This window comes from Prionailurus bengalensis, chromosome E2 (assembly GCF_016509475.1).
Source record: "Prionailurus bengalensis isolate Pbe53 chromosome E2, Fcat_Pben_1.1_paternal_pri, whole genome shotgun sequence".
Taxonomy (NCBI): Eukaryota; Metazoa; Chordata; class Mammalia; order Carnivora; family Felidae; genus Prionailurus; species Prionailurus bengalensis.
Genome location: NC_057352.1, coordinates 8,778,559 through 8,795,306, shown reverse-complemented (window position 1 = coordinate 8,795,306; position 16,748 = coordinate 8,778,559). Strand labels below are relative to the sequence as shown.

General features: G+C 55.2%; 2 protein-coding genes and 4 non-coding genes across 10 annotated transcripts; all 6 read left to right on the top strand.

The window, feature by feature from the left end:
• The first annotated feature begins 752 nt into the window (after positions 1-752).
• FLT3LG (fms related receptor tyrosine kinase 3 ligand) lies at positions 753-9,668 on the top strand. 4 transcript variants are annotated; one of them, XM_043600261.1, is made up of 8 exons: positions 753-865; positions 1,179-1,245; positions 2,011-2,121; positions 2,329-2,382; positions 2,593-2,736; positions 3,268-3,352; positions 5,988-6,169; positions 9,439-9,668. In XM_043600261.1, exons 2-8 carry the CDS (start codon positions 1,213-1,215, stop codon positions 9,649-9,651), a joined length of 822 nt encoding a protein of 273 aa, XP_043456196.1. In that variant the 5' UTR covers positions 753-865; positions 1,179-1,212; the 3' UTR covers positions 9,652-9,668. The 4 variants fall into 4 exon arrangements, with proteins under 4 accessions (XP_043456196.1, XP_043456195.1, XP_043456194.1 ...); XM_043600260.1 differs by having other exon boundaries at positions 5,985-6,169; XM_043600259.1 differs by having other exon boundaries at positions 754-865; positions 3,214-3,352.
• On the top strand, positions 4,685-14,335 carry RPL13A (ribosomal protein L13a). Of its 2 annotated transcripts, XM_043600262.1 has the most exons (8): positions 10,620-10,686; positions 12,306-12,378; positions 12,799-12,864; positions 13,046-13,147; positions 13,339-13,424; positions 13,602-13,661; positions 13,913-14,035; positions 14,220-14,335. In XM_043600262.1, the coding sequence occupies exons 1-8, from the start codon at positions 10,672-10,674 to the stop codon at positions 14,304-14,306; spliced, it is 612 nt and encodes a 203-aa protein (XP_043456197.1). In that variant the 5' UTR covers positions 10,620-10,671; the 3' UTR covers positions 14,307-14,335. The 2 variants fall into 2 exon arrangements, with proteins under 2 accessions (XP_043456198.1, XP_043456197.1); XM_043600263.1 differs by lacking the exons at positions 10,620-10,686; positions 12,306-12,378; positions 12,799-12,864 and adding an exon at positions 4,685-4,692.
• Positions 12,424-12,507, top strand: LOC122495349. Its single transcript, XR_006300415.1, has one exon. It is a non-coding gene; the product is annotated as a small nucleolar RNA Z195/SNORD33/SNORD32 family (small nucleolar RNA).
• LOC122495348 lies at positions 13,186-13,270 on the top strand. Its single transcript, XR_006300414.1, has one exon. It is a non-coding gene; the product is annotated as a small nucleolar RNA Z195/SNORD33/SNORD32 family (small nucleolar RNA).
• On the top strand, positions 13,461-13,532 carry LOC122495350. The gene has a single exon (XR_006300416.1). It is a non-coding gene; the product is annotated as a small nucleolar RNA SNORD34 (small nucleolar RNA).
• On the top strand, positions 13,729-13,815 carry LOC122495289. The gene has a single exon (XR_006300367.1). It is a non-coding gene; the product is annotated as a small nucleolar RNA SNORD35 (small nucleolar RNA).
• Positions 14,336-16,748: the final 2,413 nt, after the last annotated feature.

Below are 16,748 nucleotides of genomic sequence, written 5' to 3'. Positions count from 1 at the left end.
ACTGGCTCTGCATTCACAGTGCAGAGCCTGCTTGGGATTCTCTCTGTCCCTCTCTCTTTGCCTCTCTCTCTCTCTCTCTCTCTCAAAATAAATAAACGCTTAAAAAAAAAAAAAAAAAAAAAAGATCATCCAGGGTTATCCGAGTGGGCCCAACATCTAATGACAAGTGTTGTTATAAGAGACACCCAGAGGGGAGACACTTCTAGAGAAGGCCAGGTGAAGACAGAGGCAGAGATGGAGATATGCAGACACAAGCCAAGGAACCCCGGAGCTCCCAGGAGCTACGCTTAGGCCACGCATCCAATGCGGAGATGGCGTTGTGGCTGAAGCAGTCGGGGGTCCCCGCGGAGGCCAGGGCTGAGCAGTAGCAGCGGCAGCAGGGAGGTCTGCGGGCGACGCACGGGGTGGGGGCGCCCTCTGTCGGCTCCACTCGCACCCCTCACCTGGACGACCCCCCCCCACACACACACAGCCCCCTTCTCTGTCTCCCCTCTTTCTCCCCTCCCAGCTCTCCTTCCATCTCTTCCAGCGCTCGGCCCTCCTCCTTCTGACTCCTGTGCGCATCTCGGACCAGCCTTCCCCATTCAAGGAGAGGATGAAGTCCTCAGGGCGACCTTCTCCTTGCCCCGTGTGCATTGGTTCTGGCTGGAGCCCGCTCCCCATTCGCTGTGGGTCCCACCGGGGAATCAACCCAACTCGGTGCTCCGGGGCGCGCGTGAGACGCCACCTGTCACCACCAGGTGGCGCCCGTTGCCTCAGCCCGATCCACCCCGGGCTCACTATCGCCCCCCAAAATTTCCTTTCGCTTTCGATCTCTGGCTGTCACCCGGCCTGGCCCCTTCCACGCCCAGCCGGGGCAAGCCTGGTGCGTGAGGAGAAATGGACTCCGGGTCCCCGAGGGGCGGGGCTGGGGTCCCCCTCCTGGCTGAGGGAGGAGGGATGGGGGTCAGGTTCCTGGGTCCCTGGCCTGGGGAGGGTTCCGGGGACCGGACGTCGGGGTTCTTAGAAGGGGAGATGAGTTTTCACCGTAACTGGGGCTCATGCAGGAAGCCCGAGGGAGTAGGAGGCGGAAACTTAGCCACATCAAGGAGCCGAGGGAGGGGTGGGGAGGTGAAGGGGCGGGTGAGGAAGGGGCTGGGGTGTGGGGGTCTGAGACTCCCTCTTCTGTCCCTTCCAAGATCTGGCCATAGGCATGAGGGGCCTCCGGCCGAGATGACAGTGCTGGCGCCAGCCTGGAGCCCAACTGTGCGTATACCTGGGGGGCAAGCTGGGGGAGAGGCAGAGCCGGATCAAAATGGGCAGATCTGAGAGAGGAGGTGGACAGAGGTGGGGGACCTGGACAGGGGCTGGAACACGCACAGAGCGGGGGGACATAGGGGCAGGGGAGAGACGGACAAGGGTGGGGGACATGTACAGAAGAGAGGGACATGGACAGAGGTGGGAGACACAGACAGGGGTGGGGGACACGGACAGGGGTGGGGAACATGTATAGAGGAGGGGGACACGGGGCAGGGAAGAGACGGACAATGGTGGGAGACATGCACAGAGGAGGGGGACTTGGACAAGGGTGGGGGACAGCGACAGGGGTACGGGAGAGATGGACAGGGTCGGGGAAGAAATGGAGGTACAAATGGGGAAGGCAGGACCCACGTGGAGAAAGAGGAGAGCGGGACGGAGAGGGGCAGGTAGGTGGACAGAGAGAGAAAGTCCCGGGCTGAGGTGAGCAGACACGGGGAGCCGTGGGCGCAGCGGGGAAATGGGGAGCTGGGGGGACGGACGGGGCCAGCATCGGATACAGGCAGAGAGGAAGCGTGGAGGGGGGGGCTGGTCCGAGACAGGCACGGGAGCCCCAAGCAGGAAGGCCGACTGCTGGATGAGAGGGAAGGAGACCTGGGAAGGGAGAAAGAGGGGAGACAGAGAGAAGGGGGCCGGGGTTGGGGGGGGAGTGCCCAGGTGAGGGGTGCGTGTGGAGCCAACAGAGGGCGCCCCCACCCCGTGCCTCGCCCGCAGACCTCCCTGCTGCTGCTGCTACTGCTCAGCCCTGGCCTCCGCGGGTCCCCCGACTGTTCCTTCAGCCACAGCCCCATCTCCTCCACCTTCAAGGTCACCATCCGAAAGCTGGTGAGGGCCGGGTCCCATCGTCTCCGGTGCGCCTTTCTGCGCCCACTGGGGCTAAGTTCCCCCCTCTAGGTGTCTGGCTCTCTGTCCCCTTCTCTCTGGCTCTCTGTCCCCCTCTCTCTCTGTGGCTCCCTATCCCCCTCTCTCTGGGTCTCCATAGTTCCGTTTTCTCCTGTTTTCAGCCGGGTCTGACCCTGTTTTCTCCCATAGTCTGATTACCTGCTTCAGGATTACCCAGTCACCGTCGCCTCCAACCTACAGGACGTGAGTCGCAGATGGGAGGGGCTGGGGCGGGGGTAGACTCAGGAAGCACCACCCCTGGGGGGGGGAGGAACTCGCCAGCCGGCCGACCTGCCCCTTCCTCCCCTGGGATGCAGGACCCCAGGCCCTGGCCCCTCATCCTTCGAGCCCCACCAGCACCGGCCCCCAGCCCCCTCCGCCGGCAGGCCCCCGAACTTGGGTTTTCTCTCCCAGGACGAGCTCTGTGGGCCATTCTGGCACCTGGTCCTGGCCCAGCGCTGGATGGGTCGGCTCAAGGCTGTGGCTGGGTCCCAGATGCAAAGCCTGCTGGAGGCGGTCAACACCGAGATACATTTTGTCACCTTGTGTGCCTTCCAGGTTAGCCCTGAACTTGGGAGACAGCTAGGGGAGTGCGTGAAATGCCTTCCTAGGGCTTACTTACTGGAGATTTCTTTAGACTAGCAACCCACGGGTGGTGGGGCTGGAACCCCAGTCCCCCTGGGGGGCCCCACTGCTGAAAAGAACGCTTCCCTGGGCACTGAAGGATGGTGAGGGTCCTGGGCCTAATGATCCAGTTCTGAGTTGATTTCTCAGGCCCGTTGCTGGGCGTTGCTGAGGGGTTCTCTCCCCTAGCAACCAGAAGGAGGCGATCCAAACCCCCTCGGGACCCAGATCTGACTGGGCCCGCTCGCTGTGCATCGCTAAGGACATCTCCCCTTACCAATCCTGGGGGCAGGGGTCCAAACTCTCCCTCGGAGACCCTCAAGGGACCCTGTTAGGCATTGCCAGGCAGGGAAGGCCCTTGGCCTGAGCGGAGGGTGATGCGGTGGTGACGTCTCCCTCCCCTGCCCCCAGCCCCTCCCCAGCTGTCTTCGATTCGTCCAGACCAACATCTCCCACCTCCTGCAGGACACCTCCGAGCAGCTGGCGGCCTTGAAGCCCTGGATCACCCGCAGGAATTTCTCGGGGTGCCTGGAGCTACAGTGTCAGCCCGGTAAAGCCCCCCCAAGTCCCCCAAGCCCCCACCTCCTACCCTCACCTCTCGCATCCCACAGCCCCTCACCCCTTCCCCTCTGGCCATCCCAGACCCTGCTCTGCTCCCATTGGCTGTGTGACCTTGGGGCATGTCCCCCCAAGTTCATTCCTCTTTCTAGGCCTCAGTTTACCCATCTCTGAGAAGGGAACAGTCATCCCTGCCTTTTTCTTTTTTTTTCTTTCCAGTTTTTTTTTCCAAGTTTCACTTATTTATTTTGAGAGAGAGAGAGAGAGAGAGAGCACAAGCAGGGGAAGGACAGAGAGAGGGAGAGGCGAATCCCAAGCAGGCTCTGTGCTATCAGCGAGGAGCCCAGTTCAGGGCTCGAACCCAGGCCCATAAATAAATAGGCTCTTACAAAAATAAATAAATAATTATTTAGTGTGACATTTCACGTCCTTTGTCCCCTATTAAATCTTTAGGAACCAGTGTGCATTTCACACTGCTGACACACGTGAATTCAGACTCTCGTAGGAGGTGTGTCAACAGTTGCTGGGGGAGGGGACTCACCAACTCTAAAGGATCAATGGGAAATCACAGAATCAGAATATAATGAGAGACTACGCCCTGTGAAAACAAGACTTCTTCAGCATAGTAAGGTTTACTCTGTGGCCAAGTACATAATCCGTTATGTAACTGACCCTGTCTTAGGAGGAAAAGGGGGGAAAAAAAATAGATTATTTTTTGGCAGGATCCGAGTTGAATCTGTGTGTACATATTTTCTCCCCACCTTACTATGATATCATTTGGAGGTTCCTGTCCTGGTATTTGTTACTAGATCTGTCAGATTGGTTGGTTTTTATTTCTGTTTTCGTTTAGTATTCTCTATACCACACCCGGGGCTGGAACTCACAGCCCCAGGATCAGGAGTCACGCGCTCCACTGGCTGAGCCCGTCTGGTGCCCTTGAGAGGGATGGTTAAACACTACCTTTTGGGGCGCCTGGGTGGTTCATTCGGTTAAGCGTCCGACTTCGGCTCAGGTCATGATCTCACAGCTTGTGAGTTTGAGCCCTTCATCAGGCTCTGGACTGGTGGCTCAGAACCCAGAGCCTGCTTCGGATTCTGTGTCTCCCTCTCTCTCTGCCCCTCCCCTGCTCGCACTCTGTCTGTCTCTCTCTCTCTCTCTCTCTCTCTCTCTCTCTCTCTCTCAAAAATAAATAAATATCCGGGGCGCCTGGGTGGCGCAGTCGGTTAAGCGTCCGACTTCAGCTCAGGTCACGATCTCGCGGTCCGCGAGTTCGAGCCCTGCGTCGGGCTCTGGGCTGATGGCTCAGAGCCTGGAGCCTACTTCCGATTCTGTGTCTCCCTCTCTCTCTGCCCCTCTCCCGTTCATGCTGTGTCTCTCTCTGTCTCAAAAATAAATAAACGTTAAAAAAAAAAATTTTTTTTTAAAAAAAAAGAGGAGGGGCGCCTGGGTGGCGCAGTCGGTTAAGCGTCCGACTTCAGCCAGGTCACGATCTCGCGGTCCGGGAGTTCGAGCCCCACGTCAGGCTCTGGGCTGATGGCTTGGAGCCTGGAGCCAGTTTCCGATTCTGTGTCTCCCTCTCTCTCTGCCCCTCCCCCGTTCATGCTCTGTCTCTCTCTGTCCCAAAAATAAATAAATGTTGAAAAAAAAATTAAAAAAAAAATAAAAAATAAAAAAAAAAGAGGAAAAACAGCTGAGTATAAGGAGCCCTATGCAGACAAATTACAACAGGGTGATGGAAGCATGGTCTGAGGTGGTTGGCTGGAAAGTCACTGAAAGTTGAGAATGAGGGAACAGCCAGTGCAAAGGCCCTGAGGCGGAAACCTGCCTATGTGTTTAAGGAAGAGTGAAGGGACACATGTGGCTGGAGCCCAGTGGGTGAAGGGAAGAGAGAATGGGGTGAGTGTATACAGGGAAGGGTCTCTGACCGTTTTATTATCTGCCCATTTGTCAATTTGTCATTTGGCCAGATATTTTATTTATGAAATTAAGCTATTATAATATTACTTAATGAGCACTAAGTAGTAGGGTCTGGCAATAAATAAGACCGATAAGGGGGGCGCCTGGGTGGCGCAGTCGGTTAAGCGTCCGACTTCAGCCAGGTCACGATCTCGCGGTCCGTGAGTTCGAGCCCCGCGTCGGGCTCTGGGCTGATGGCTCAGAGCCTGGAGCCTGTTTCCGATTCTGTGTCTCCCTCTCTCTCTGCCCCTCCCCCGTTCATGCGCTGTCTCTCTCTGTCCCAAAAATAAATAAACGTTAAAAAAAAAAAAAATTAAAAAAAAAAAAAAAAAAAAAAGACCGATAAGGTTCCTGTCACCCGCATGGAGCTCACAGCCGATTGGAGGAAAAAGAGGAATAAACAAATCAATACATAAGCCCTAGAAATATATTTCTCCAGGGGCTCCTGGGGGGCTCAGTCGGTTGAGCGTCCGACTTTGGCTCAGGTCATGATCTCGCGGTTCATGGGTTCGAGCCCTGCGTTGGGCTCTGTGCTAATGGCTCAGAGTCTGGAGCCTGCTTCGGATTCTGAGTCTCCCTCTCTCTCTCGGTCCCTCCCCTGCCCTGCCCTGCTCTGCCCTTCTCTGACCCAGCCCTTCTCCTCACTCACCCAGCCTCCTCTCTCCCAGCAGACTCCTCCACCCCACTGCCCCCAAGGAGCCCCAGGGCCTTGGAGGCCACAGCCCTGCCAGCCCCTCAGGCCCCTCTGCTGCTCCTCCTGCTGCTGTTGCCTGTGGCTCTCTTGCTGATGTCCGCTGCCTGGTGCCTGCACTGGCGAAGGAGGAGATGGAGAACACCCTACCCCAGGGAGCAGGTGAGCCAGCAGAATGGAGAGAGGGCTTGGGGAGGTCTGAGGGGATGACACTGACCCTGTGGAGGCCACAGGCGCTTACGCCTCCAGGCTCTGGGATGTGCTGCCCCTGTGGCTCGTGGAGCATTGACTCGGTTCAGTGAATCCGTCACCAAGCCCAGCACTCTGGACTTTGTGTGTGTGTAGGGCAGGGGGAGGAGGGGGGGAGTATGCTCTGGATGAGGAAGACCACTCTGGGGCCATGACGACCGGACAGACTGGATGCTGGGCGAGGGTCCCGGGAGAGAGGACAAGGCCTGAGTCAGGGCCAGGACTGGCACCATGGGGATGGAGAGAAGGGGAAAGGCAGTTTCAAGAGTCAGGGATCAAGAAGGACAGGGCAGGGGCACCTGCGTGGCTCAGTCAGTGGAGCAGGCGACTCTTGATCCCCAGGTTGTGAGTTCGATCCTCACGTTGGGTGTAGCGATTACTTAAAAAGAAAATCTTAGGGGGCACCTGGGTTGCTCAGTTGGTTACGTGTCGAACTTCAGCTCAGGTCATGATCTCACAGTTCATGCGTTCGAGGCTCGCATCAGGCTCTGTGCGTGCAGACAGCTCAGAGCCTGGAGCCTGCTTGGGATTCTGTGTGTGTGTGTGTGTGTGTGTGTGTGTGTGCGTGCGTGTCTGCCCCTCCCCCACTGGCACTCTGTCTCTCAAAAAATGAGTAAACATTAAAAAAATTTTTAAATAAAATAAAATAGGGGCACCTGGGTGGCTCAGTCGGTTAAGCGTCCGACTTCGGCTCAGGTCATGATCTCACGGTTTGTGAGTTCAAGCCCCACATCGGGTTCTGTGCTAACAGCTCAGAGTCTGGAGCCTGGGTCAGATTCTGTGTCTCCCTCTCTCTCTGCCCCTACCCCCACCTGTGCTCTGTCTCTCTCTATCAAAAATAAATAAATGTAAAAAAAAAAAAGATAAAATAAAATAAAATCTTTAAAAAGCACATCTTTAAAAAACAAGACAAAAAGAACAGGGCTGCAGGTTGACAGGCTTGGGCAGGTGGCACAGAGGACCCTGGGTCTGGCCCAGTGGGGAACCTGAGGGACAAGGGAGATTGGGGAAAGAGAGTGAGCTCAGCGGGGACCTGGGTGCATGAGGGGGCCCCAGGGGAGACATTTGGCTACAGGAGTCTGCAAGCCAGGAGAGAGTAACCTCCTGAAGCAGGCGGAGGGGACCATCGTTGCAAAGACTTCCAGGTGTGAAAAAGTTGTGAGCGGAGTGTGGGTGTGAAGATCTAGGCCTCAAACACCAAGCAAGGGAGCTGGGACTTCCTGTCCAGGGTAGCAGGGAACCAGGGGAGGTGAGTGATGGAAAAAAGAAGGTGAGAACAGGTGTGAGGGCAGGAGGCAGGTGGGCCAGGAGGGAGAAAGGACAGAAAGCCTTAGTGGGTTCCTGATGGGCCCAGAGGACCTTAAGAAGAAGCAGTTTGCAATAATTGTTCACACATATAATGCCTTAGAGTTACAGCCCTTATGCTGGGCTTTCTACGAATTAACCTACTTAATTGAGAAGCTAGTGTCATTGTTATTTTGTTTCACAGAGGCTGAAACCAAGGCACAGAGAAGTAAATAATTTGCCAAAAGTCACACAGCACATGAGTGACAGAGCCAAGACTTGACTCTGGGCTTTCTGGGCATCTAAGCCTTTCCCTCTTCTGCCTCAGTTTCCTTATCTGTACAAAAGACTCTAATAATATTCTTTCTACCATAGAGTTGTCTGGAGGTTAAGTGGCACACACAAAGCCCTCAGAGCAAGGCTGTCCAACAGAAATAGAACACAAGCCACACATGTCATTTAAAACTTTCTAATAGTTGGGGCACTTGGCTCTCTCAGTCAGTAGAGCATGTAACTCTTGATCTCAGGGTTGTGAGTTCGAGCCCCACATTGGGCATGTAGATTACTTAAAAAAAAAACAACTTTCTAGTAGCCACATTTTTTTTAATGAAATTTAATTTTTTTTAGCGTGTATTCATTTTGAGAGGAGAGGGGAGGGGCAGAGAGAAAGGGAGAGAGAGAGAATCCCAAGCAGGCTCCACACTGTCAGCGCGGAGCCCCATGCAGGGCTCCATCTCACAAACTGTGAGATCATGATCTGAGCTAAAATCAAAAGTCAGACGCTTAACACCCAGATGTCTTGTAGCCACATGTTTTTAAGTAAAAAGAAACAGGTAGCTTTAATATATTTTATCTCACCCTGTGTATCCAAGATGTTGTCATTTCAACATGTAATCAATATTTTTAAAAATTATGGAGGTAGTTTACTCATTTTTTTAAATGTTTATTTTTGAGAGAGAGAGAGACAGAGCATGAGTGCGGTAGGGGCAGAGAGAGGGGGAGACACAGAATCTGAAGCAGGCTCCAGGCTCCGAGCTGTCAGTACAGAGCCCGACGTGGGGCTTGAACTCCCGAACTTCGAGATTATGACCTGAGCGGAAGTCGGACACTCAACCCACTGAGCCACCCAGGTGCCCCAAGATAGTTTACTCATTCTTTCATACCAAGTCTTTAAAATCCAGTGTGCATGCGACACTAAATTTTTATTAGAAATGCTTCATCTGTAGGGGCGCCTGGGGGCTCAGTCGGTTAAGCGTCTGACCGGCTCAGGCCATGACTTCACGGTTTGTGGGTTTGAGCCCTGCATGGGGGGGGGGGGGGGATGTGGTGACAGGTGTGGGGGTTGTGGAGCCTGGAGCCTGCTTGGGATTCTGGGTCTCCCTCTCTCTCTGTTCCTCCCCTGCTCTGTCTCTGTCTCTCTCAAAAATAAAGATTTTTAAAAAATTTTAAAAAAACAGATCATGACTTGAGCCCAAGTTAGACGCTTAACCAACAACTGAGCCGTCCAGGAGCCCCTACAATTTTTTTTTTAAGGCCATCCATTGAGTTTTCTTCCCATCCTTGCTCCTATCCACTCTGCTTCCTGCTCTCCTAAGAAATACACCACTGCCTAAGTTTAAATTAGGTAAAATGTAACAGTCAGCTCCTTAGTTGCCTTGGAATGCTCACCTTCACATGGGGCTGCCTTGTGGCTGTGTTGGGAGAGCTCAGATCCCGCTGCTCCCATCGCTGTCAGAGAGAACCGTCTTGTCTCGGACAGCGATGCCCTAACACAGCGAGCGCTCACTGCAAATGGAATTGTTTTCAGTAGCCCTGCACTTGATCCTCTCCTCTCCTCTCTCCACGGACCCCCCCCAAGCAGCCCCGTGAGACAGACACATGTATCATCCCATTTACAGAGGAAGACACTGAGGCCCAGAGAGAGGAATCACCTGCCCGAGGACACAGAGCCGGGACTCGGAGAAAGTCAGCTAGAGACTGGTTCCTTCCTCGACCACGCTGCCCCGCTCACTCTCCCCCCAGGATGGAGGCAACGCCAGCCCCCCACGCCAGCCCCAGACCCACCTATCCCCCTCTGTACAAAGTCCTTGTCCCCAGGAAATTGTATATAAATCATCCTTTTCTACCAGCTCTGGCCAGGCCTGTCTGTAGGTGGGGCATGGTGTGGACGGGGCAGTTTGCGTGCGAGTCTCGGTTTTTCGGTTAACGCAATGCTTCATTCAGTAGCCGTTTTGTGACGCCTCCTGGGGCCCAGAGCCAGTGCATGGCACTGCGGGGACCCAGATGCGAGTCAGAACCCACCCAGCCCCCTCAGGGCTCCTGATCTATGGGGGAGAAGACACGGGACCCCTCTGGGGTCAGTACAGCGTGACACGTTCTGATGGCAGGAGAACAGGCACTGTGGGAGCCCAGAGGAGGTACCCGGGCCAGCCCCAGACACCGGGGAAGCTCTCTGGAGGAAAGGACCCCAGGCAAAAAACACTGGGATTGTGACATGCCAGATATTAGAAGGTGGGGCTGGAGAGGAGGACATCGCAGGTAAGGGACGCAGCAGAAGCCATCTGGAGTCATTCCCTCACACACTCTCGGATCGCACAGGGAAAACGACTTCCACCTGTTTTACAGATGAGGACGTTGAGGTCTAGACAGGCGAGGGGTTTGGCCAGGTCATAAGGAGGCACACCAGGCACTGGATCCAGACCTACCCAGTCTAGACTGGGCCCTGAACAGAAAGCCCGGTTGCCCTCTGCGGGCCACCACGTGCCCTGCAGCCTGCGCTCGCTTTAGCGGGCGAGCCCCCGCCCTAGAGGGAGATTAGCAGCCCCTCAAAAATATGGCGGCCGAGGCTGGCCAGCCCCGCCCCAGCTGAGCCGTCCTACCCCCACGTGATCTCTCGCCCCTCACAGCAATGGCTATCTAAGAGCCGGCGAGAAGAATTGGACCCGGATTGGACAGGCGGGAGACGACCCGCCTTCTAGCGGGGCCTCGCTGCGCACGCGCCAGACGCTTCAACCAATGCAAAGACGGAAAGCTGCCCGCACAGCCCATGCGGCGTCACTTCCTCCGCCCCTGTTTCAAGGGATAAGAAACCCTGCGCAGAGCCTTCCTCCTTTCCTAGGCGGCTGCCGAAGATGGCGGAGGCTCAGGTGCGGGCTCCGCGCGGGCCGGGGAGGCGTGGGGCCGGGTGGGATCCAGGCCGGGGCCGAGTTATACCCTCTTTTCCCTCGTAGGTGTATTGTGAGACCTAATCTAGGTTAATTGAGCGAAACGGGGCAGCTTTTGGTCTAAGAAGAGTCTGCAACGGGGTAAATAGGAGATACACGGGAGGTTTTTTTGGTCGGTGACTGGCTAAAATGCGGCATCGTTCCTCCCTTAGGGGTGATTATGGGGGCTCCCAGCACGGGAAGAGTTAGTTTCAAATTAGGTCTCGTTTGCCTTTGTCCCTTGGCCGAATGAGACCCGTGTGTCCCCAGCGGCGGGGAAGCACGCAGAAAGCGCCTGGGCGGCCTCGCGGCGGTGAGACGCCGAGGACTGACCAACATGCCCCAGTCGCGCGTTGCTTCAACCTCGTGGGACTGCTAATCCGTGTTCTGCAGCTTTGAGCGTTTTCGTAGGAAACTTAGGCAGTGGGTCCAGAGCGTTCTCGCCTACAGGGCGTGCAGGAACCCCTTTTTCTCTTGCTCGTTGGGGTTGATTTTAAAGATCTGAAAGGAGGGACCTGTAATAAAAAGCCTCCACAACCCCGGGACCTACACTGTTCTTAAACGGGAGGTGGGGGGGGGGGAGGTTGGGGACCTCGAGGGACACAGCAGAAGCTTAGGTCTGAGTCCCCGCACTCCTGTCATTTCTTTTCTGTAAACGAGGGGATGGCTCGGGGAAATGGTCCCCGTGTGAATTTCATCTAAGGAGTCTGAGTGGTTGAGGAAGGAAAAAGCAAGCGTGTGCCCTGGGGAAAGTGGTAGAGAAGTTCTCTGAACACGTGTTCCTGGCACGGCTTGTGTTGTATTTTGTGTAATTCCCTGACCTTCCCATAACGTTCCTGAGGCAGATACTGTTATCCTCATCTTCCAGGTGAGGAGGCTGGAGATTTTTAGCCAAAGTCACATTGTCAGGAAGTCTGGCTTTAGATTCTGTACCCTTCTGCCTTCCAACAATCACAAGTATATAACAAGCACTCGGTAAGAGTGGGGACTTTGCTCGTGGTGAAGCAGCTGAGGATTCGGTGTTGAGCAGTTCACCCAGGGACACAGTTAGTCCATGTAAAACCCAGCACAGGCTTTTGTCTACACCGCAGAGCCTCACCCACACTGGGCCCGTTTCCTTTACTATTTCAGTTTGTGCTGGAAACGATTTTGCCCTTGAGATCAGGAGAGAGTGAATCCGTCAGCATTCCCGCAGCTGGTGTCACCGATGATAAATTCTAACTGGGTCCGTGGACAGAGTGTTGCCAGTCTTTGTTCAAGTCCCAGCACGTTCTCTCAGCCTTGAATGTAATCTGGGCTTAAACAATTCCTGCCCTTCAGGCAGCTGTGAGATGTGAGGCAAGGTCTTTGTTTTATTCCATTTACTGAAGTCTCGAGTCCCCCATTTGCTTGCTTGGCCACATCTGTAAAAGGGGCCTTGGGTCCTAGTTTCCAGGCGTGCTAATGGATAGGAATTGCTCTGGGGAGAAGGTGAAAGAATCAAGTAGAAAGCAATGGTTGCTTTGGGGGGTGGGTAGTCAGTGCCGTGGGTGTGTCTAAGCTCTTCCCCCCATCTCCACCAGGTCCTGGTGCTCGATGGCAGAGGCCATCTCCTGGGCCGCCTGGCGGCCATTGTGGCCAAACAGGTGCTGCTGGGTAAGTCTGCTCTGCCCCCCCCCCCCCCCGGCCGAGTCCCAACCAGAGGTCCGTGATGAGCAACAATCACCATCTTTCGTTTGAGTCTCACGACCATGAGATCAACCCCATGCACCGCTCTGAGACCTGCCAGCCCCTCCCTGTCCCGGGGTCGGGGGCTCCAACGTGGAACGTTCTTTTCCTGTTTGGCTGTGAATTTAAGCACAAGTCTAGCTCTGTGACTTGGGTGGGGCAAGGGGATCCCCTGCCAGGGTCTTGGGTTTCTTGTGCCTTACGGTCAGTTCCATACAGGGGAGGATCCCTGTTTCCGGGTCCTCGGCGTAACCGGGCAGGTGTGTGGTGGCCAGTCTGTAGGTAAAGCCCTCGGCTGGCTACCTAGCTTTTGTTCTCCTCCGTCACCTCGTTTTCCTTTTTCTCTAGGCCGGAAGGTCGTCGTCGTGCGCTGCGAGGGCATCAACATTTCTGGCAATTTCTACAGAAACAAGTGTAAGTTCGGACGTGGGAGGAGGGCTAGAGAGGATTGACCTGGGAGAGCCTCAGGCTTCCTTGGCTCCAAAAGTGAGCCCGCAGGTGGTGGGAGGTGCCCGTGTGAGTTCCCAAAAGGCCCCCGGGAGTGTGGATGTGCGTGTGTCTGGGGCTGAGCCTTCGCGCTGCTCTCTCCCCGCAGTGAAGTACTTGGCCTTCCTCCGCAAGCGGATGAACACCAACCCATCCCGAGGCCCCTACCACTTCCGCGCGCCCAGCCGTATCTTCTGGCGGACGGTGCGAGGTGAGCTGGGCCCGAGGACCGCAGGCGGGGACGGCCGGGTGGCCAGTGATGAGGACTTCTCCCACTCATGTTCGAGTTCCCCAACCGTGAGATGACTCCACATGCACTACCATCTGAGGCCGCCTGTGCGCCGGCGGGGCGGGGGTCCTCGTGAGCCCCGGTGAGCGAGCCTGCCGCCCCTCTGCCCACAGGCATGCTGCCCCACAAGACCAAGCGAGGCCAGGCCGCCCTGGACCGCCTCAAGGTGTTTGATGGGATCCCGCCCCCCTACGACAAGGTGAGCGTGACGTTCCCGTGCCGCATTCGTGTGCGCGGCGTCCGTGATGTTGCACAGTCGTACCTACATTGTTTGATCCTCGTGAGAACAACACTGACTGAGACGCTCTTCCAGCCAGCCTTGTCCCCTGTCTGTCCCTCACTCCAGGTTTCTTAAGCCCCTCTCCTTCTCTAACAGAAAAAGCGGATGGTGGTTCCCGCCGCCCTCAAAGTTGTGCGGCTGAAGCCTACACGGAAGGTGAGCTGTCGGTTACATGGAGTGGTCTCGCTGGGGGGGGGGGGGTGGACTTGAGGTCCCGGAGGCTGGCAGATGATGTCTCTTTCTCACGATGGTCTGCGGATGCCACTGCTGGCAGTGCCGACAACGCCAATGGCTCAGCTGATGCCAGGAGGAGGGGGCGGGGAGCCCTTACGGGGTCTGCTGTGACAGCTTGTCACCTGTCCCCTAGCCACCCTGGCTCCACTTCACTTCTCCCCCTTCCCCCACAGTTTGCTTACCTGGGGCGCCTGGCTCACGAGGTTGGCTGGAAGTACCAGGCAGTAACGGCCACCCTGGAGGAGAAGCGGAAGGAGAAGGCCAAGATCCATTACCGGAAGAAGAAGCAGCTTGTGGTGAGGATGGGCTGGAAGCTAAGGGCACCAGGCTCGGGCAGGGCCTTTGGGGGCGGGGGCGTGTCTGGATGCGGTGGTTCAGCCCCCGGAGGCCTCTCTGAGGCCCAGCTCCGGGAGGGGAGTGGGATCGGGTGGTGTCCCAGGTGGCAGCCACCGACCGGCATCTGTCCTCCTCACCCCACAGAGGCTACGGAAACAGGCCGAAAAGAACGTGGAGGGGAAAATCAACAAATACACAGAGGTCCTCAAGACCCACGGACTCCTGGTCTGAGCCCAATAAAATTGACTGTTTATTCCTCATGCTTGGCCTGGCCTGCGCTTCCTCCATCGCCGCCCTAGGATGTGGGGGACTCCGGGGGCCCCTGTTTAGGTGCCACAGGCAGCCTGGGCCTTAGAATACTGGGACCACAGGGCTTTAGTCACTGCTGCTCAGGAAGGCCTCCTAAAATGTTCAAACGGCTCTAAGAGCTTTGAGGCATAGATTGCCCGTGACGTCCTCATTCATGAAGTTTTAAGAAGTTGACAGTTGCAACAACTAGGGCAGTTTCACCATTCGCAAAAAACAAGATACCTGGAAAGTGATCGGAGGGGGACCCTGCGTTGTGCACAGGGTGTGTCCAAACTTCCCACGCGGTCAGGTGCTAACGCTGCAGCTGTTAAGGTGAGGGTGCTGAGGGCCAAGCTTGGTGTCCACAAAGGTATTTCCAGGTACACACACATGAAAGGACAGCCGGGGGTCACAGGCACTGCCCTCTGGCTTTCCCTGTACTTTGTGATCCCAAACCAATAAATTATTTTTAAAGAAATGTGGTGTCTTGGCAGTGTGTGTCTGCTGCGGAGGCAGGCCCAATGGAGGGAGGCCCCCTGGGCAAGAAAAGTCGCTTGTCACAACGGTTGTGCCCTGTAACCTGCCCTTCAAGGAATTTCCTCCAGGGTCCCGCGTAGGTCCACGTAGTTCTCAAAACCGCCACGGCCTGAGGTTGCCTGGTGGGTGAAGCTGCCGAGTCAGCTGTAAAGTATGGAGTTGCCACCATCTCAGACCCAGTCCCATCCTCGCGGTCCTATGGGCCCTTCTGGTCTGGGCCACACCAGGAAGTCTGGGCTTTTTTGGAAAGAAAGGGACAGGGAATGTTCTGCAAGTAGTAATGCACTGGAAACGGGAATGTTAAATTTCGTGATGCCTTTTTTTTGTTGTTAATGTTTATTTTCGGGAGTGTGCATGAGCAGGGGAGGCGCAGAGAGAGGGAGACCGCATCTGAAGCAGGCTCCGAGCTGTCCGCACAGAGCCTGACGCTGGGCTCATACCCACAAGCCACGGGATCCTGACCTGAGCCGAAGTCAGAAGCATAATCGCTGAGCCACCCAGGCGCCCCTCCGTGATGCTTTGTAAGACAAAAGCTAGACCTTTTAGACCTGGAAGGGTAGACATGGAGCATTTAGCAGCTACCCAGTTAACTGTCACCTGTTAACGTGCCCTTAGGGATTAATGGGCAAGGCTTGAAAATGTAATGTTTTTTGAGGGAGATCCAAGTGGGGGGAAAGGCGGAGAGGGAGACATCATCCCAAGCAGGCTCTACCCTGTCAGCACAGAGCTCGATAGGGGCTCAAATCTGCGAACTTGGTACTGACCTGGGCCAAGACCAAGACCTGGACGCTTAACTGAGCCACCCTGGTGCCCAATAGTTGGAAATTTTCTAATTTAGAAGGTCAGTATTCAAATGTCTCACGGTGCAAAGAAAACTACTTGAATATGTTAAACATTTCACTGTGTAATTCGCAGGGCAAGTTATAACTCCCGTGTCCTGTCGTGGTTAATCTTCCCAAGATGTCCAAACTCAGTGGCTTAGGTTTTCTCTGCGAATCGTTTAACAAATCAGTGGTACCTTTAGCTTTCCCGGGGTTGCCCTTCACCACAGGTGACTCCAGGAGCGACCAAAAACGACAGAGTTCAAATGCTGTTAACAAAACTGCCTGTTAAAGCAGCACAATGTAGTCCCACCAAAAGCAGGATCCCTTAAAAAGATACACTCGGCTTTATAAACACGTACAACTTGCCACTTGAAAAACCAACCACGTCGGGGCGCCCGGGTAGCTCAGTCACGCAGCCGACTTTGGTGCAGATGATCTCGAGGTTCGTGAGTGCGAGCCCCACGCAGGGCTCTGCTGACAGAGCCTGGAGCCTGCTTTGGATTCTGTGCCTCCCTCTGTCTCTGCCCTTCCCCTACTCACGCTCTCTCTCTCAAAAATAAATACAAACGTTAAAAAAATTTTTTTTTTCATCTGTAAAAAAAACAAGCCACAGACTGGGAGGAAATGTTTGCAAATCATCTCTTTTGAAGAACTTGTATCCCAGGTGTGTGTGTGTGTGTGTGTGTGTGTGTATAAAGGAAAAAAAAGAAACAACCAAGTAAATTTGAGCAAGAATTTGGAGAACTATATCACCCAAAAAGATCTACAAATGGTCAATGAACACATGAGAAGCTGCTGGACATCATTTACCATTTGAAAATAGACTTTCTGGGCATCCCCTAATCCTTCCTGGAGGGCAATTACGGAGACTCCAACACCCGGGTCAGCTGCAGAAACATTTTCAGAGCTCGATCTTGCAACTCGCCCAACCGCTCACCACCAAGGCACCCCCCCAGCAGCGCGTGGGCACGCCTGGCCCATCTCCGCCACGTAATAGCAACCTTTCCCATCCTGGGCCATGTGC